The sequence below is a fragment of the Felis catus genome, chromosome C2 (genome assembly GCF_018350175.1).
Source record: "Felis catus isolate Fca126 chromosome C2, F.catus_Fca126_mat1.0, whole genome shotgun sequence".
Lineage (NCBI taxonomy): Eukaryota > Metazoa > Chordata > Mammalia > Carnivora > Felidae > Felis > Felis catus.
Window position 1 is genome coordinate 132,860,840 of NC_058376.1, and position 20,919 is coordinate 132,881,758.

The following is a 20,919-nucleotide window of genomic DNA, read 5'->3' on the forward strand; positions in this document are numbered from 1 at the left end:
AGCCATCAGCCCAGAGCCCGACGCGAGGCTCAAACTCACGTACTGCGAGATCATGACCTGAGCCAAAGTCGGACGCTCAACCGACTGAGCCTCCCAGGCACCCCTAAATGAGACACTTCTAAATAACCTACAGGTCAAAGACAAAAATCTCAAGATTCTAAGCTAAATGAAAACAAAAACAAAACAGGGGCGCCTGGGTGGCTCAGTCAGGTAAGCATCCGACTTCAGCTGAGGTCATGATCATACAGCTCGGCTTGTGAGTTCAAGCCCAGTCAGGTCTGTGTTGACAGCTCAGAGCCTGAAGCCTGCTTCAGACTCTCTGTCTCCCCCTCTCTTCCACTTGTGCACTCTCTCTCTCTCTCTCTCTCTCTCTCTCTCAAAAATAAACATTAAAAAATTTTTAATAAAAAAAAATATATCAAAACTCCTAGGAAGTTTACAGCTCCATGTTAAGAAATTAGAAAAAAAGCAAACCAAACCCAAAACAAGCAGAAGGAAAGAAACTGTAAATATTAGAAGGAAAATCAATACCATAGAAAAGATAAAAATCAAAACCCAAAATTGGTTCTTTGAAAAGACCAACAAAATTAACAAACCTTTAGCTAGGCTGACCAGTTAAAGAATGGAGACAAATAACTAAAGTCAGACATGAAAAGGGGTACAAAACTATCAACCTCAGATAAATTAAAAAGTTTATAAAGTAATACTATGAACAACTTTATGCCAAATTAGATAAAATGAGCAAATTCCCTAAAAAAACACAAATTACCTAAACTTAAAAATAAAAAATCTGAATAGACCTACAAGACTGAATTAGTAATTTAAAAGCTTATCACAAAGAAAAGTTCTTGCCTACATAACTTCATGACTGAATTATGTCAAATATTTAAATTAAAAATTATACTAGTCCTAGGGGCGCCTGGGTGGCGCAGTCGGTTAAGCGTCCGACTTCAGCCAGGTCATGATCTCGCGGTCCGTGAGTTCGAGCCCCGCGTCGGGCTCTGGGCTGATGGCTCGGAGCCTGGAGCCTGTTTCCGATTCTGTGTCTCCTTCTCTCTCTGCCCCTCCCCCGTTCATGCTCTGTCTCTCTCTGTCCCAAAAATAAATAAACGTTGAAAAAAAAATTAAAAAAAAAAAAAATTATACTAGTCCTTCACAAACTCTTCTAAAAAAAAGTTCCTAAATCTTTGGAATTTCCAGTGCTGTGAGCTATAAGTCTTTTGTTCTGTTAAGTGACTTTTGGAAACCACCTCAAGATAACCAACCAAGGTGATCAGAGGGTTGTAACTTTCAGTCCACCCGCATCCCTACCCCTACCCCTGACTTCTAGGGAGGAGAGAGGGGCTGGAAATTCAATCATCAATGATTTAGTCAATTGTGCCCATGTAACAAAGCCTCCATTAAAAGCCAAAAGGATGGGGTTCAGAGAGCTTCTAGGTTGGTGAACACATTAAGATTGGGGGAGAGTGGCATACCCAGAGAGCACAGAGGCTCCATGCCCCTTCCCACATACCTTGCCCTATGCATCTCTTCCATTTGGCTGTTCCTTAGTTATATCCTTTTGTAATAAACCAGTAATCTAGCTAGTAAAATGTTTCTTTGAGTTCTGTGAGCCACTCTAACAAATTTCTTGGGAACTTACAATTTATAGTCAGTCAGAAGCACAGGTGATAGATAACCTGGATTTGCAACTGGCATCAGTAGGGGAAGGGGGGGGGCGTCTTGTGGGACTAAGTACTTAACCTATGGAACCTGATGCTTTCTCCAGGTCACCAGTGTCAAAATTGAGTTGAATTGTAGGACACCCATCTGGTGTCATTAGTGTGACAAGTGTGGTAATAGTATGAGAATAAGAGAACAACACTAGGAGAAGAACTGATGTTTTCCAAAACAGGTATCTTTTTGGGTGATGGAAATGTTCTAAAACTGGATTGTGGTGCTGAGTGCAAACTCTTTAAATTTACTAAAAGAACTGTGCTCTTAAAACAGATGAATTTTGTAGTATGTAAATTATACCTTAGAAATTGTTTTTAAAAAAGGAACCACTGGTCTAACCAATTGCCAGGTCCTTGAATCCAACTTGAAAGGTTGATCAGCCACACAGGATCCTTACTATAGACAACAGAACAGAAAATGACTGAATTATAGCTGGAGAGAACTGAATTGGGTAAAAAGGAAGATTTTCCAACAGGGTGCTTAGGGACACAGGAATGTGGAACCAATGACAAATATACAAAATCAGCACATTTTACAATCAATGTGGTTCAGAGAGAAGACTACCTGAAGGGTGGGTCAGATTTGTCTCCAGGAATAATAATAAAAGGATACTCTTTCTAAAATATTACATGTAATTAACCTTAACAAAGGACAATGAAAAGGAAAATGTTTTCACTATTCTAATCAAAAAATTTCAACTCAAATGACCTTGACTTACTGCTCTACAATGAAGTAAGCAATATTTTAAAAGTTATATTATAACATATGGCATACTCAAACATAAGTAACACTTGTTAAGGCCGAATTCTGCAAGAGGTATTGCTTACCTGGTTTTGCACAATCTGAGTATTAGAATCTTGATTAACAGGTAGTGTCCATCGAGACACCAATATATAGCAATGTGTGAGAGCAGGGAGAGAAAGTGAAAAAATATGAAAAAATAAGAAATAATACATTTAAATCGCAGATGAGAATATGATTAGGATTACAGCAGAAAAAAATGCTCTGAGAAAGAAAAACGTATATTCATTTCTCTCAGCCAAAATAAGAAAAAGAAGATAGAGGGAAAAAGCAAAGTGCAGAAATAAAGCATGTGCAATAAGGAAAGAGATCCATAAGAAAGCTTCCATGGGTAAAGAGACTTCTCTTAGTAAATTAGGAGACACAACTACATGTTAAAACGGAGAAGTTAGAAATGAAGATTAATGGACACAGAAAAGAAATGATAAGGATTAAGCAGCTTTGAAGGTGCAACTGAAGTTAGGTATCAGCAAACTGGAGTGTATTCAACTTGGGTTCCTTACTTTCCTCACCAATTTTAGTGGTCCCAAAGCTAAAATAAGAGAATATATATTGTAGAAGTAATTGATTAGTTGACTGAGAAAGTCAAGGGAATACAGGAATTTAAGTTGTTTGGTAAAGTGATCATTAATTGAGCTACTACATACTACATGCTTTATCAACATACCCACAATTCTCACAATTAAATGAAGATATCGCCATGCCATTTTACTTCTTTCAGAAAGTAGAAACAACCCAATACAGCAATAAAAAGAAATGAACTTCTGATACATGCTACAGTATGAATGAACTTGAAAACCTTATAAGTGAAAGAAGCCAATCATAACAGATTACATATTTTATGACTCTATTTATATCAAGTGTCCAGCATAAGCAAATGCATATAAACAGAAAGGAGATTAGTGGTTGCCTAAGACTAAGGGAAGGGCAGGGCAGGGGGAAGGGAGAAGGTGGGAATTTAGGAGGAATGGGGTGACTGCTGGGTACGGGGCTTCTAAGGCGACAAAAATGTTAAAAAATTAAGACTACAGTGATGGTTGCACAACCCTGTGAATTTACTTAAAAAAAAAGAAAGAAAGAAAAAGCAACAACACTGTTCTGTATATTTTAAATGGGTGTATTTTGTGGTATGTCAATTATATCTCAAAAAAGATGTTAAAACAACCAACCAACCAAACTCAGGCTCAGATTTAGCTTCTTTGCCCAAGGTCATCACACAGTAAGACAAAGGTAGAGCTGCCCAGATCACTCAAGCCAAAGTCATCTTCAGTACAATAGTAGCTACCATTTAGCAAATACTAACTATGTATTAGAGTTTTTATACACTCTCATCTTAATTCATTAACTCTGTGAGACAGACACTATTATCTCCCTTTTTAGGTGAGAAAGCTCAAATTCAAGTGAAATAACTGGCCCAAGGTCACAGAGGTGATAAATTAATGAGCCAGAATTAAAAGCATGTATTCTACCATTTCAGACATTCAATTAAGATTATCATCAGTGTTTGCTGTATCCATGCATGATGACATCCACTATTATTTACTTAACATTTTTCTTAAAGTCATTTGCTTCCCTTGCCTGACACAGCTGCAGGAAAGAATGGAGCTACAAGGTAAAAGGGTGACACTGGGGCTAAAGACAGGAGTATAAAACCTAGAGGACAGACATAAGACTGACATGATAACAGCATTAAGGGAAGGAACTGCAGGGAAAGTTCCCACTGAGAAACAAGGCTTGCTGAGGAAAGGATCCAGCCTGAGAAGGGTGTGGGAGGGGGAAAAATGGACAAGTTGTAAAAGGCAGAAAACAGATGAAGAGGAAGAGACTGTAAGTTTGTAGTTGAGGTTCAAGAGGCTGGGTCAAAAAAGATTAAAAGAAAGGAGGTAGAGGTGGAAAAACAGAAATGAAAGCAGCAAGATGGTTAGGAATGGGGTGATAGTTGAAGGGAGGAGGGAAGGGTGTTGAAGAGGACAAAATGAAACCTACAGAACAGTTACCACGAAAGGCTGCAATGGAGTGAGCTGGGAGATTTCCAAATAGGCAAGAGGAAAGTGAGAACGAAGCAGGATACCAGGAAATACTCATGAGTCTGGATTGGAACCAAGGAAGCATCAGTCAACATCTGGTAATCAAAGTAGACAGGTCACCCACAATAAATCTCAAGTAAAAGTTGTCCCATGCTTCAGAAAACACTACCCTAACCAGTACTGCTCAAACCAGGAGGTCAAAGCTTCTCATTAGGCCAGTTTGTGGCCAAAGCAAACCCAGTGGACTAGGTAAAGCAGGTTCCAATACAGCAAAGCTCAGGTTCACTAGGGTGAGGAAGTAAGAGAACCAACAACGAAAGAAGCTGCTGTAGTCAGAGAAAAGAAATTCCATGTTCAAAACTGGGGTTCCAAGATGCTGAAGAAACTACAAGGTGAGCTGGTAAAAAAGTTCATTTGACTTCATAATGGAATCTTATAGTCTAATAGAAGTCTTAAAAAGTAGAAATTGCTGGTAAGGAAAAGAAAATACAAATAGGTTGTTTAGTGACATTTTAACAGCAGTAATTCAATAGCCAAAACAAAGGAGTTTCTAAAGCCAATAATGCACCAGGACATCCAAAATAATCCATGTGTTACTGACCATCTATAATAGTTGAACAGCCAGTATGTCTAAACTTAAGGTGATATATACAATTTCAGCTTTATGGTAAAAGATAAACTGAAGGATAATTTATTTTATTAACAGACTCTATATTTGAAGTAATTTACCCTAAGTTTCATTAAAATAGAAAAGCTGCTCTCTTAAAAAAAAATTTTAATGTTTATTTATTTTGAGAGAGAGTGTGTGTGTGAACAGGGAGAGGCAGAGAGAGAGGGAGAGACAGAGAATCCCAGGCAGGCTCCACACTTTCAGCGCAGAGCCCGATGTGGGGTTTGAACCCAAGAACCATGGGATCATGACCTGAGCCAAAATCAAGAGTCAGACGCCGAACTGACTGAGCCACCTAGGCGCCTTGAAAAGTTGCTCACTATTAAATGAGTGGACGAACCATTATTTAACATGTATACAATGTTCCAGAACATTTCTATAGTACATCTATACTGTATTCACTTACACCTCTTGATGTTTCTAAATTGGGAAATACTCCTACCAGGTTCCTTCTCCCTGTCCCTGCTACAGTATCAAATGAGAAGGTCTGAAAGGTTATAGCCCTTTGGCTTCATCTATTGAAGACCTTTGATTTCAGACATCTTCTCTGTATGAATCATTCAAGCTCTAACAGACATGCTAGTTGTTAACTACCTGCCTATACCCTGGATTAGGCTACTTATTGGATCTACATGATAAATACTACATATGCTATTCTGATCTATTCATCTGATTTCAACTCCACTGCTCACTCCTGATGCTGCAGTTTGCTTTTACATCCCTTAAAAACCAGGTGTTTTCAACCCTCAAGTTCAACTCCTTTTCTTCAGGATGTGGTCGTTGCTTGCCTAGCTGTTTTTAGTTCTCCCAGAGACACTCTTCTCACCCTTGGCATGACCCAGTGTAACACTTTGGAACTACACACTGCCTAGCATGTAAGCTTTCAAAAACTGTTGGAAGTCTCTCACCATTCAGAGAACTAGTCAATATAGAAGGCTCTTGTTTACCTGTTTACACACACACACACACACACACACACACACACACACACACAATCTTTCAAAGTCCTGTTTGAATTATCTTACTTTTTCCTAATTTACACTAATAAGAATACAACACTAATAGTAAGTAGGTCCTTTCTGACTTTCACCATTTCTAATCAGAAAGTTCCCTCAAAAAGAAAAGACAACATATAGTATTTCTTTAAGAACAAGACAAAGCAAAAAACAACAACAAAAAAAACAACTTTAGTTAACTCCAGGAAAAGTTTAACAATATAATCTGCATCAAGACTAAGATTTGCAGTTCTCTAAATATTCTATTCTTTCCTGGTGGTAGAGATTAAGAAAATATATAAACACATGGGGTGCCTGGATGGCTCAGTCTAAGGTTAAGCATCTGGCTCTTGGTCGCAGCTCAGGTCAGGATCTCACAGTTTCATGGGTTCAAGCCCCAAGTCAGGCTCCGCACTGGCAGTGTGGAGGCTTCTTGGGATTCTCTCTCTCCCTCTTTCTTTCCCTGCCCCTACCATATTCACGCTGTCTCTCTCTCAAACTAAATAAAAAGAAAGAAAGAGGGGCGCCTGGGTGGCTTGGTCAGTTAAGCGTCCGACTTCGGCTCAGGTCATGATCTCACGGTCCGTGGGTTCAAGCCCCGCGTCGGGCTCTGTGCTGACAGCTTGGATGGAGCCTGGAGCCTGTTTCAGATTCTGTGTCTCCCTCTCTCTCTGCCCCTCCCCCGTTCATGCTCTGTCTCTCTGTCTCAAAAATAAATAAACGTTAAAAAAAAAATTAAAAAAAAAAGAAAGAAAGAAAAGAAAAGAAAAGAGAAAAGAGAAAAGAGAAGAAAAGAGAAGAAAAGAGAAGAAAAGAGAAGAAAAGAGAAGAAAAGAGAAGAAAAGAGAAGAAAAGAGAAGAAAAGAGAAGAAAAGAGAAGAAAAGAAAAGAAAAGAAAAGAAAAGAAAAGGGCACCTGGGTGGGTGGTTCACTCAGTTAAGCATCTGACTTTGGCTCAGGTCATGATCTCGCAATTCAGGAGTTCAAGCCCTGCATGGACTCTGTGCTGACCACTCAGAACCTGGAGCTTGCTTCAGATTCTGTGTCTCCCTCTCTCTGCCCCTCCCCTGCTCACACTCTATCTCTCTTTCTCTCAAAAATTGACAAACATTAAAGAAAATTGAAAAAAAAAGGAAAGAAAAAATATACACTCAAATAAAATACCCACATGTAACACAAATCTACCAAAATTGACTTGTATTATTTGTTCCTCTAAAAGGATATTTTATATAGGCTATGTATGGCTCTTATCTACCAACAAGAAGAGAGAACAAGATTACAAAAGGAACATGGGTAAACAAAATCCCATTAAAATAACTTTGAGGACCCCCAACTCCACAAATGGGTTCAATCTGCCGTTTCTCCCTTGATGCTCTCAAAGCACACGTAAGATAATTGCCCTTATCTAATTCCATCTTATCCCATACTAGAAGACAGAGACCATGTTTTATACACAGCTGTATCCCTAGTATCAAGGGCCAGCAGATAGCAGGCATACAAATGTTTGTTAGATAATAAAATAATCAGGATGTTAATTATAATCATTTCCATGAAAATTTTTACAAAGAAAACACAATATTAACGTATAAGGTCTGGAAGTCAATAGCTGAAGACTAACTTACCATATAAATGAGTTTTAAAATGCAAAACAGTATAAACCAAGGGCAATGGATCCCAAAACAGAATTTGTGGTTAATAAGCTAAGGAGGTATACTGACTAAAGTAACAATGGATGTTATAATAGATAAATCCCAAAGTGTGACATAATAGCTTATTTTTATTTCATGCTTACATGAAGTCCAAAAATCCATGTTAATGATCAGCTGTGGGCATGAGGAGGCTGGAGATGACCCAGGCTGACAGAAGTTCAGCATCCTTGGACCCATCAATTCCAAAGTTGCTTTGGCAGACAACACCCAGCCAGCAGGAGAGAGGAGAAGAGAGAAGAGAGGATTGTTCAAGAAAGGTTTGTATTTGCCAGGTCTGAAGAAACACTCAACACTTCTGCTTAATTTCCTATGGCCATATCTCAATCATATGGCCATCCCAAATGCAAGAGAGGCTGGGAAAATATAAGCTGGGATCCAAGAGAAAAGGAAACAAGCTTGGTGAAGAGCAAACCACTCTTTTTACCTTAAGAGGTTTTACAATATAGATTCTGGGACATTACCCCAGGTGATTCTTATTCAGTATGTCTAGTAGGACACTAAAATCCTGTATTAAAGCTGGCCAACTGATTTTGATGTATGCCCAACTTAGGAATTACTGGCTTAGGAAGTAAACAAATTGGGGCAAATAGGAAAAATATTTCCTTGGAAAGTTTACAACAATGTGCTGGATAAAAAGAAACCTGAAAAGTGATGAAAAAATCAAGACTTTGTGCCTAAGAGAACAACACAGGTACAACTTGGGAAATTCCTCCCTCCTCTGGCCCGTGATCAGTCTCTCAAGGCTCTCTTCCTAACTCTGGTAGCTTCTTCTCAAGCTTCCTTTCCTCCACGCATTCCATATCCTCCATTATACTCTCCTAGGCCATGAACTTTTCCCATTAAGTGATCTCATTCACCTCTATTACTACTGAAAACACTTTTCTCTGAGCCCAGCCTCACATTTAACTGCCTCCTATAACAACTTTTCCAATTAACTGTTCTACTAGGACCTAAATGTATATAAAACTGAATTCATCTCACCCTCAAGCCAACTCTTCTTGCATACCCTACCCACGTAGGCTCCCTAGTCAAAACCCTATGAATCAGACAAATTGGACTTCATAATTAAAAGCTTTTGTGCTTCAAAGAATACTAACAAGCAAGCAGAAAGACAGCCTACAGAATGGGAGAAATTTTTTGCAAATCATATATCTGATAAGGGACTTGTATCTAAAATATTTAAAGAACTCCAACTCAACAATAAAAAGACAAATAGCCCAATTTAAAAAACTGGGCAAAGGCTATGATGAAAAGATGCTCAACATTAGCCATCAGGGAAATGCAAATCAAAACCACAAGGAGATACCACTTTATACACACTAGAATGACTAAACAATGAAAGAAGATAAACAATAATAAGCATTATTGAGGATATGGAGAAACTGGAACCCTCATGCACTGCTGGTGGGAATGTAAAATGGTGCAGCCACTCTTGGAAAATGGTCTGGCAGTTCCTTAAAAGGCTATAGAGTTCCCATATGACCCAACTAGTCCATTCTAAGCACCAAGAGAAATGAAAACTTTTGTCCACATAAAAACATTTGTACACAAATGTTCTCGTGGTATCATTCATACTAGCCAAAAAGTGAGAATAATCCAAGTGCCTATTAACTACTGAATGGATAGGTAAAACATGGTATGATACAATGTAATATTATATTATTCAGCAATAAAAATACTGACGCATGCTACAATACAGATGAGCCTTACAAACATGCTAACTAAAATAGGTAAATATATAGAGACAGAAAATAGACAGACTAGCAGTTGTCTATGGCTACGAAGGATGGGGGGTTGAGGGAATGATAGTTTAGGGATAAGAGGTTTCTTTTCAGTATGACTAGAAATGATCTAAAATTGATTGAGGTGATGCTTATACAGCTCTGTGAATATACTAAAAATCACCGAACTGTACAACTTAAATTGGTGTGAATTATATTGCAGTAAAGCTGTTTAAAAAAGAAAAGGCTATCAAACTTTTTAATCCAGAAAATGATGCAAGAGAAAAGACTGCCTCTCCAGACTAATTTATACTTCCTATTATAAGATACAAAGCTGGGAGGGGGGAAGGCTGGTACCTTAGGTAACAAGAAATAAAGTTAAATGTAGTAATAAACTATAATAATTCTCATTCTAGGCTTCTGAACAAGTAGATATTTCATAAGCAACTGCTTTCTGATTTTCATTTTTAAATATTTTAACTGTCACATGCTGTATGTTTTAATATTATCTGTGTTCTTAAATCCTTTTTTTTTTTTTTTTTTTCAACGTTTATTTACTTTTGGGACAGAGAGAGACAGAGCATGAACAGGGGAGGGGCAGAGAGAGAGGGAGACACAGAATCGGAAACAGGCTCCAGGCTCTGGGCCAGAGCCATCAGCCCAGAGCCTGACGCGGGGCTCGAACTCACAGACTGCGAGATCGTGACCTGGCTGAAGTCGGACGCTTAACCGACTGCGCCACCCAGGCGCCCCCTTAAATCCTTAAGAGTAGAAAAGATATACCTTTAAGTTTATAATAAATAAATTTAAATAAACCGTCACAATTAAGAATTTGAACTTAAATTTACTAGGCAAAATGAACTTTTCACTAAAGTTGTGGGAGTAGTAGTTCTACCCAGACTTTGCCTTGCATGCCAATCAGTATACACAGAGAAGAATTCTTCATTCTTTTCAATTTTAATGTTAATTTTTGTTTTTAAAGAGAGAGTGAGCATGCACACAAGTGGGGGGAGGGGTTGAGGGAAAGAGAGAGAGAATCCCAAGCAAGCTCCACGCTCAGCCTGACAAGGGGCTCAATCACCCAACCCTGGGATCATGACTTTAGCCAAAATCAAGAGTTGTATACTCAACCGACTGAGCCACCCAGGTGCACCCAGAAGAACCCTTTTTTAAAAAATCAGTATCATATAAGGAAGGTGGATGAATCACTTAACTAAGAACTGGGACCAAGGAGTAGGAGTAGAAATTAAACTTGAAGTACTTGAGTACCTTTAACCATTGTATACCAACGTACCGTTACATTTTAAAACATTACTGGTTAAAGTAACTGAAGATTTCATTAATATTTGCTTTAAATGAGAAGCACTGTATAACTATATGATTCAGTATCACTGTGTGTGTTTGATGTGAACTGTCCACAGAATACAATCTCCAGAACAAAAAGACTTTACCCTAATGTATTCTTCCCAGGCACAAAACTGTCTCCATGAGCGTCTCACTTCAACCCAGGTTGAGTGTATTCACTGAATACAAATGTTACATTAGACTAGAAAAATAAAAAGGAAATAAGATACAATACTGGAAAGAAAACCTAATACAACCCAAATTTAACCACTTAGATTATCTGCTCTTTTTTACTACCATAATCAACATTAATTGCATTTTCATATTTAATTTACCCTAGTGGAACTATGCAACAAAAACCTGTCAGGTGTCATATAAATACAAGACACTCTTAATTGTATACTTAAGTGAGTCATTAATATAGCTATGAGGATCCTTTAAAGATATACTCATTCCCATTCAAACTTCTGCTTATTACTTAACGTGCTTGGCTTGCACTAAAATGTTTTACATATGTTCTGAATGATAGCAGTAGCCACCTAACTGGTCTTGGGTGTTCCTGTTTGTCTTCTATAATCCACTCTTCTAAAACCCATAACATAGTGGCTATTTAACTTGTGGGTGTTGTGGACTCCTCACAGGTTCTAATAAAAGTTATGACACCTCTTAAGTACATATATGCATATTCCTCCAGAAGCCCTTCACAGACCTTAGATTAAGAAAGCCCACCTAGGGGCGCCTGGGTGGCGCAGTCGGTTAAGCGTCCGACTTCAGCCAGGTCACGATCTCGCGGTCCGTGAGTTCGAGCCCCACGTCGGGCTCTGGGCTGATGGCTCGGAGCCTGGAGCCTGTTTTGGATTCTGTGTCTCCCTCTCTCTCTGCCCCTCCCCCATTCATGCTCTGTCTCTCTCTCTGTCCCAAAAATAAATAAACGTTGAAAAAAAAAAAAAAAACTTAAAAAAAAAAGAAAGCCCACCTATTAGAACTTCCCTCAACTACCAATCAAGTCCAAACTTCTTAATCTTGTATTCAAAGTACTTCACAATGTAGTCACTGTTAGTTTAGCTGATCTATCTCCCATCCTTTCCAACTATCCACACCAGTCAGATCTATCTCCTCAGTACCCCAGCACAGACAGATATACTGTATTCTTTTTTTGGCCTGCCTTCATAGTTCTCTCTTGTTGCTTTCCTTCACAAGTATTTGCTTTCAACAAATCCTTCCTGTGAACCTCAAATACCTCCCTTGCCATAAAAGTTTCCTTCCACCTACAACCAGATCACCTGATCCGTTCTGAATTCTGAAACATGTTATCTACATCTTTTATGTTCTACAACTTTACATGTTCTATTACTATACAAGGCATCAAAAACCCAGTAAACACAAGACACACTTACTTTTTAAGTGTTAAATACATTTCCAAATAACATGCTCCATATGCTTTCTTCAACCTCTATAAACCCTTTCAGGTGAAGTGTTTCAGATACTGTGCATTTATGTATCATTTCTCCTTTTCTAGCCAATAAGACTTTTAAGGGCAGAGATGGTGGCTACTGTACCTTTGTGTGCCCCAAAGTCTCCAACACAATGCAAGGGAACACTCAATAGAGAATACTTGGATATATAAGCACTCAGTGTTTTTCATGCATTTCACATATTCTGTACCCCTAATTATAAGATTTTTTTTTAGGATCATCTTTTTTTTCTACTGAAAGGTCAAAAAAATGCTCTACCCTAAGTAGATACTTGATCAAGTGAGAGCATACTAACTATCCAAAACAGCAGTCAAATTATTCTCACCCATTCAATATCTATTTATTGATATATGCTAACCCTGCTCAAAAAAAAAAAAAAAAAAACCCTTCAACATATCAAGAATCCTTACCTAATGACCATTAACCCAAAAGAGAACACAAAGATGGCTCCTACACAAAAATAATCCAAATATAAAAACTATTATCCTTTAGTGCTACTGCAAAGTCTAACTCCAGTTTTAAAACAAATTCAAAAAATAGAAACAAACATCCCAGATTATACATGTGCACACTACAAGAAGCAATAAAACAACATAAAAGTACAGAAATTTTTAAAAGAAACTCTTTAATATGATACAAATTTTATGAACTGATTCATACTACATGAATGGATGAACCTTAAAGATATTATACTAAGTAAAAGAAATCAGACATAAAAAGTCACATGGTGTATAATTTCATTTATATGAATATCCAGAATAGGCAACTTCATAAAGACAGAAAGTAGTAAATCAGCACTCCCCAGGGGCTAGAGGTAAGGGAAAATGGGGAGTAACTGCTAATGGCTACACAATTTTGCAACTATACTAAAATCTACTGAATTGCACACTTTTCTGGGGGTGTTACTTATTGAATGTTTTTTTAAAATTGAAGTACAGCTGACACACAATGTTACACTGGTTTCAGATATACAGCATAGCAACTCAACAACTCTATTCATCATGCTATGATCGTCACAAGTGCAGCTACCATTACAATGATGGTACTGTGATATGATACTATTATATACTACTGACTGTATTTCTTATGCTGTATGAAAATCCCTGTAGTTTATGCATTCTGTAACTGGAAGCTTGTAGCTCCTACTTCCTTCATCCCCTTTAGCCCATCCCCCACTCCATTCCCCTCAGGCAACCACCTATTACTTATGGGACTGTTTCAGATTTCTGTTTGCTTGGTTGTTTCAAATTTCACATGTAAGTGAAATTCATATGGTATTTGTCTTTTGCCTACTTATTTTACTTACCATAATACCCTCGAGGTATACCCATGTTGCTGCAAATGGCAAGATCTTGTTCTTTTATTATGGCTGACTAATATTCCTCTGTGTGTGTGTGTGTGGGTGGCGGTGTTTGAGGAGCCTCCACACAGTTTCCCACAGTAGCTACACTGATTTACGTTCCCAGCACACCTTTTTCTCCATATCCTCACCAACACTTGTTTCTTTTCTTTTTGATTCTAGCCATTTTGACAGGTGTAGGTGATATCTCACTGTTTTTTTTAATTTGTATTTCCCTGATGATGAGTGATGTGGAGTATCTTTGCTTGTATCTGTTGGCCATCTGTATTTCTTTGGAAAAATGTCTACCTAGGTCCTCTGTCCATGTTTTAATCAGATTATGATTTTTCCCCAATGCTGAATTGTGTAAATTCTCCATATATTTTAGATATTAACCCCTTATTAGATATATCATTTGAAAATATCTTCTCCCATTGAGTAGGTTGCCTTTTCTGTTTTTTTGTTTGTTTTGTTTGTTGTTGTCTTTTACCCATTGTATATTCTTGCCACCTTTGTCATATGGTAATTGACCAAATAAGCAAGTGTTTACTTCTGGGCTCTCTATTCTGTTCCATTGATCTATGTATCTACTTTTGTGACAGTATCATACTGTTTTGGTTATTAGAGCTGTGCAGTGCATCTTGAATCTGGGATTGTGATACCTCCAGCCTTTTTTTTTCCCCCCTCAAAATTGCTTTGGTTGAAATGTACACTTTAAAGGATGACTTTTATGGTATATGCATTACATCTTATTTTTTTTAAGTTTATGACCATTCTAACTACTTTATCTGAAAGAAAACTGCTCTTTTAAAATATGAATCTTGGGGCGCCTGGGTGGCGCAGTCGGTTAAGCGTCCGACTTCAGCCAGGTCACGATCTCGCGGTCTGTGAGTTCGAGCCCCGCGTCGGGCTCTGGGCTGATGGCTCAGAGCCTGGAGCCTGTTTCCGATTCTGTGTCTCCCTCTCTCTCTGCCCCCCCCCCCCCCGTTCATGCTCTGTCTCTCTCTGTCCCAAAAATAAATAAACGTTGAAAAAAAATAAAAATAAAAAATAAGAATCTTATTTTGTAGTTTGTTTTCTCAAGCTAAGCTAAACTCATGATTGCAAACTGGTCCCCTACCAGCCTATTTGTAAAACTACAGCTTTAACTTTTTAATCAATGGTAACTACCAACTTACCTACCAATACTTATAGAGAGATTTTTTTCATAAGTATCTGATCTCTAACTTCCTAAAGAAAATTGGTATTTTAAAAATAGTAGGCACACCTGCACAGTAACAATGTCCTGGAGCTAATAAGCAGCAGCTAATATACCTGCTCCTATCTGCCATGATCGCCATCACTCCCTACTATCTTCTAGGTGCTAAAGCCAGGGCCAGTTACCATTTAGCTTCTCAATTGTGAGTTTGTTACCCTACACAGTCTGAACAAAGACAGTCTTCTCTCTCTTATGAGGGCAGACTATGAATCATTTCTGATAAATTAAAATGTAATTGCTGATAAATTAAAATGTAATTATGTAATTGGCCAAAAGGCACAAATTTCCAGCTATAAAGAAGTTCTAGGGATCTAAAGTACAGCAAGCAACTACAATTAACAATACTGCATTATATATATGTGCATGCATGCATACACACACACACACACACACAAACTTCAAAGCTGTGAAGAAAGTAGACCTTATCTACACACACACACACACACACACACACACACACACACACAAAGTAATTGTGGGAGGGGACGGAGGTGTTAACTAACCTTATTATGTATTCCTTTTGCATTATATGTATGTATCAAAACATCACACTGTACACCTTTAACTTACATGTTATATGTCAATATTTCAATAAAGCTGAAAAATATATTTTTTTAATTTAAATATAATCATATGATTACATTTTTGCTAACTGCAAAGATAAAAATCTGGATAGTGATACCTGTTGAATAAAATCCTACAATTGTAAGAGATTCATGCTGTATAAACACTTTAATGTGAAAAAAATCGAGGGGACAGTTCATGTTTCTAGTCCTCAAAGAGAAAACAATTTTCGCCTCATTTACAATTAAAAATTATTTTCATCTACTAACAAAGAATGCACTAGTCCAAGTTCTTGTCCAAATATCCTGAAGTTCACAGGTGACATTTCACATATTATCACTAGAGTATTAACAGATACTATATAAAACCAGAGTAGCATCCCAATTGCTTCATAATTGCAATTCATGAATGCAATAGTACAATCAGATTTGGTGTCCAACCGAAAACTCGATCCTGTTCTTACCCCCATATTAGGTATTGCCATGGAAAGGGGGAAAGCTGTCTTATCCAGATTTACCAGACATGAAAACAAACTGCTTTATTTAATCACTGATTTTATATTTAAACCATCTAGAACCCACCTGATGCTTATGCACACAAAGAACAACTCCTATCCATTAATAGATTCTACTTATAATAGTTGTATTTGCAGAGCTAGAACAAAATACAAGGTAAATATGGCAATAATAGAAAAAAAGTAGGTTGAACTATTTCCTATCCCAAATGTAAATGAGGACGGAGTTAAATGCTAGGTTAAGTATCTTCCAGCTTTAAAATTATGTGTACTTATCTACACTGTCAGCTCCTTTTCCCCAAATAAAATAATGCATCTACCTGAACTGTTTTTCATGTAGGTTAAAATTATATTTGTATTCCATTTCATTTTTACTCTCATTTCTAATAGCCAATAAAATATCAACATACAAGATGACTTATAAAAGCGGCTATTCCCTTTGAAATCAAACTCATTTCTCAAAGGCAAATCAAACTCATTTCTCAAAGTCTTCCAAAAGAGAGACCAGATGAGTCAATTACTTTGTAGTTTAGAGGTGAACCTCAATGTTCTTCCCGTCTGAGCTATGTCACTTCATTAACTTGTCCAAGTAGCCTTAAGTTTACAGGTGACATTTTACATATCATCACCACCACTGAGTATTAACAGATACTATATAAAACTGGAGAAGCATCACAATTATTTCATAATTCCAATTCCTAAATACACAAATGCAAAGGTGCAAGTAGACTTTATGTCAATCTGAAAACATAATCTTGTTTCTGTTTAAACCTGATGGTGAATAAAATGAGATAATCTCCTAAAAGTTCACCAAATTCCTAATGCACGCTATGATCCAAATCGCAGAAGTAACGTTTTCAAAAAGGAGGACTAGAAACAAAATAAAAATCAATCATTACTTCAACTATAACCTAGGGAAGCACAAAGTGCCATTAGATTGGTAAAGATTAGAGAATCTAGATCTTGAATTTTACACCTTTAAGAGTATATCATGACTTGATTACACAGGAATTAGTTATGTTTTACCTGTTATTCTTCAACAGTGCTATCCCATAGAACTTTCTGATGATATACATGTTCTGTATCTGTGCTGTCCAATACCACAGTCAATAACCACATGTGGCTACCAAGCACTTGAAATGTGGCTGCCAAGACTAAGAGTAATGAACTTTTTATTTTATTTAATTTTAACTAATTAAATCTTATGTTGCCACAGGTAGGCTAGTAGCAATCATAATGGACAATGCTGTTCTATCACTTGAAATACAATGTATAAACTTCACTGAACAGGAGAGTTTTTCAAAGTATCATTCCTGACGATGCTAACACCAGCTAAAACCTTCCTGATACCCAATGATACACGCGTTAAGCCAACGGCCTAAAAAGAAAACAAAATTCATTTATGAAATGAGAATTCATCATACCAAGATTCAGAATTTAAGGCACAGTATTCACTAAGAGATGATATTTAAAAAGACATCTCAAGTTTTTCCTCATTGTTTCTGAAAAAGGGGTACTCACTTTAAGAACAGTTTCCCAGTATATGTAAGTTACTTTCCCTTCAAATCTGCCCAGTACCTTCTGTTCAAAAAAAAAAACAAATGGCAAAAATAAATTCTCAGCACTATTACGTCTACTGCCTCTCGGTAAATTTCATACGTTAATTTCCCTCTCCTTAAAGAGACACAAATGTTTGGAAGCCTCTGCACCGCCTGAAAGCCTTCTTACCCTTATTTCCATATTTTCAGGTGTACAAATCATTCTGATATAGTTGCCATTTCGTTCCTAGACACAATTTTTTTCTTCAGTGCGAAAGAGTCACTACTCTTTTCGGCACTTCAGGTATTCTTCGACCAGCTCTTCGTAAGTCAAGAAAAGTAACCAAAATGGTGCACAAAATGTCAAAAGAAAACAAGTCTAGGAACTTGCAGGCTGAATAGCTAGTCGCGAAGCAGAATCAACCGACTTTAACCCGGAGGGAGCGTGCCTCAAACTATCCGGCGAAGCAAACAGGCGAGCAAGGTCGTGACCTAAGGTCACGGCCGCCAGCACCGCTCCCGCCCGGCAGAGGAAAGCCACCTGTTAGGCCCGAGCCTCACCTGGCAGGAGAGAGGAGGTGCACACCCGGCAGCGCGCCGGGCGCGGGCGCCTAGGCGGCCAGCGCGGGACCCGCCCCTCACGCGGCGGCGACCGGAGACGGCGGCGAGCCCCCCAGCCGCACGTGGGCTTCACCCGGCCGATGCTTCGCTGACAGGCGGGTCGCCCGCGGTCCCCGGCCCGGCCTCAGCGCGCTAGTCCCCGGGGCGGCACCCCGCCTCCCTCGCGCCCACCCCGCCGAGCGGGCGCCCGGGCGGCCCACACAGCTGGCCCGCCGCCCTCCCTCCCTTCCTTCCTCTCCGGTCGGCGCGATCCCGCCCCGCCGCCCCTCACCTACCTGGTCACGGAGTTTGAGGAACGCCATGGCGGTCGCCTCCGCCGCCGCCCCGGCCCACCGCTTCCGCCCCCGTAGCTTCGGTCGCTGCCCGGAGCCAGCGGGTCCGCGGCTGGCTGCGCTGAGGAGTCCGCGGGCAGGGGGCGGTGCCGCCTCCCGGGCCGCCCGCCGCCGCTACCGAGAGGTAAGGAGCCCGGTCGGTCCCGCCTCCTCCTGAGTACTCCCCCGCCCTCTTCTTTCCTTTCTTTCTCTTTCTCTCAGCTGCCTCCACACGCTGCCGCAGCCACAGCCGCCCACCGCCGCAGCCGCCGCCTCCTCACGCCCCCTTCCCGAAATACCCTGGCAGCCCCCGCGGCCGCGCCGCTCCAGCCCGCGGCAGCGGCGGCATCCAAACTCCACTCCACAATATTACCACCACCGCCCGCCGCGATTGGCGGCTGCGCGGGGGAGAGGCCAGAGTAAGCCGAGCGCCCATTGGCCACGCCACCGCGCCCGTTCGTGCCCCCCCCACCTCCTGGAGAGGGAGGGGGCGGAGAGAAGGAAGCTGCGAGGGGTGGGCTGCGAGCTACTGCGCGCGGGGCGGGGGAGGTGGGAGGGGAGCGGCGCCAAGCCGGGGGAGGGGTGGCCAGGTACTCCTGGGCGCGCGCCCCGGGCGCGGTGGGCGGAGCCCTGGCTAGAGGTGGCGCGGGGGTGGGGGGGGAGTATCTGGAAGCTGGGTAACGGCCCTGGGCTCGCACGTGGAGGCGGAGTGCGGACGCTCCCCAAAGCTAGAGGACGCTGAAGGAACTGGGTGAGGGGCCGGAAGGGGCGCGAGAGGTGGGCACCTGGGGGCTGCTGCCTTCCTGCGACGGGAGAGAGGCGAACCGGACGCACACGTGGAGGGAGAGTGAGAATGCGCCCCTGGGCTGGGGGAGGAAGAAGGAGTCACACGAGTGGGGGGAGAGGCGTTCACCAGGAGGCTGCTGCCCTCTCGGGGACTGTGGGCAAGGCCAGAAGGAGGGGGCTACAGGGGAGCGTAAACTCCCGGGGTCTCGCGCGTCGAAGGAGAAGGAGTGTTCTTCCCCAGCACACGCCCCTCCGGACTTGGACTGGGCACGGCAGGGAGTGAGAGGTGACTCTTGGGGGCTGCCGCCCTCCCAGGGGCAGCACGGAGCCGGAGGGAGGGGGGAGGGGAAGGGGAGCGATGCTGCGCTCGGGGCGGAACAGCGGCATCTTTGCAGGCCAAACAGGTTGTGGACGCTGGCTGGAGTCTTTCTCTGCCTGTAGTCCCAATCCGAAGCAAAGCTGTGGTTCTCCAAAATCCTCCTGCCCGGCTTGCATTTTTTTTTTTTTTTCCTTTTCTTCTCTCGCATCTGAAGGGTTTTGCCTCCCACTCGAGAGAAATCAATTGAAAAAAAAAATAATAAAAGATGTGCTGGATTTCCAATAAATAGCATCCTTGGATGGAGAAGAAGAGAAATGATTCCCTCACCCTGCCACACACACACCCCCACGCCACCCCACAGTTCTGAAACGGCTTTTCTTTCTAAGGCAGCAGCACACTGTTGCCATTCCAGGCTTGTGTGGGAGAAGGCTGTTGTGCGCCTGTGTCTGTCCGCCTGGGCGGCTCCAGCCCCTGGTTAATAAAAGGTACAGATGGTTAGAGCACAAATGTGTGACGTCAGGCTCGGTTTAAAAAAGTCCTCTTTTCCGACATCAATTGTGTCTCTTGGGACGGACTGTATTTAGAGGATCGATTTGAGTCTAGTGGCAGTCAGAAAAGGGGACCTATGCCAGGACTGTCAGCTTATAATAATGCTGTGCTTAAAACAAAAAGCTTATCTTTAGCCCCATAGAAAATGAAAATATCAGAGTGCAAAATGAAGAACACTGCTGATTAATAGTATGATCCTTCCAATATTCTATGACATATCAATGCCTTGATTCCATAGAAACAATTTCTTATCTAAAATTAACAATCCTCATCATAAATTATATTTTCTGCTTGAAATGGAAAGATTCTCCTAAGAGGTAGCAATCATGCTGAGGCTAAACAGGAAGCTAAACTATTCTTGCTTTGTATTACTTTCAGTATCTCACTCCCCTATACTTCAATAACTTCAGCAGATATTATTTGTCATTCAGCCACTCCTTGTCAGTTCAGTGAGTGTGAATGAGTTAGGTTGTGAAAGCATTTGAATTTTCCAAAACAAAAGTGTGATGATATTACTAGACTACTTTGTGATTACAAGTCACCTTTGTAAATAATTACCCACAGGCTATACCCAACATAGTTCTTAGTCAAGGGGTGTAAGAATTTACCCTCATTCCTACGTGAACCTGTTAAGCACTGTGGATGTCTAGCCAGGAATTAAT

The 20,919-nt window shown here is 40.5% G+C and overlaps 1 protein-coding gene across 3 annotated transcripts in view; it reads right to left on the bottom strand.

Annotated features, from left to right (window-relative positions):
* The window catches only part of ANKRD28 (ankyrin repeat domain 28), a 202,150-nt gene extending 183,181 nt beyond the window's left edge, over positions 1-18,969 (bottom strand). For 2 of the 3 annotated variants that reach the window (XM_045037635.1, XM_045037633.1), the window contains exon 1: positions 18,568-18,969. Coding sequence is in view for 2 of the 3 variants with exons in the window: in XM_045037633.1 (XP_044893568.1) it covers positions 18,568-18,594 (27 nt within the window). In the remaining variant the exon portion in view is untranslated. Of the gene's footprint in view, positions 1-8,001; positions 8,110-18,567 lie in introns of all 3 variants that reach the window. The other variant, XM_045037631.1, reaches the window with a different exon arrangement.
* Positions 18,970-20,919: the final 1,950 nt, after the last annotated feature.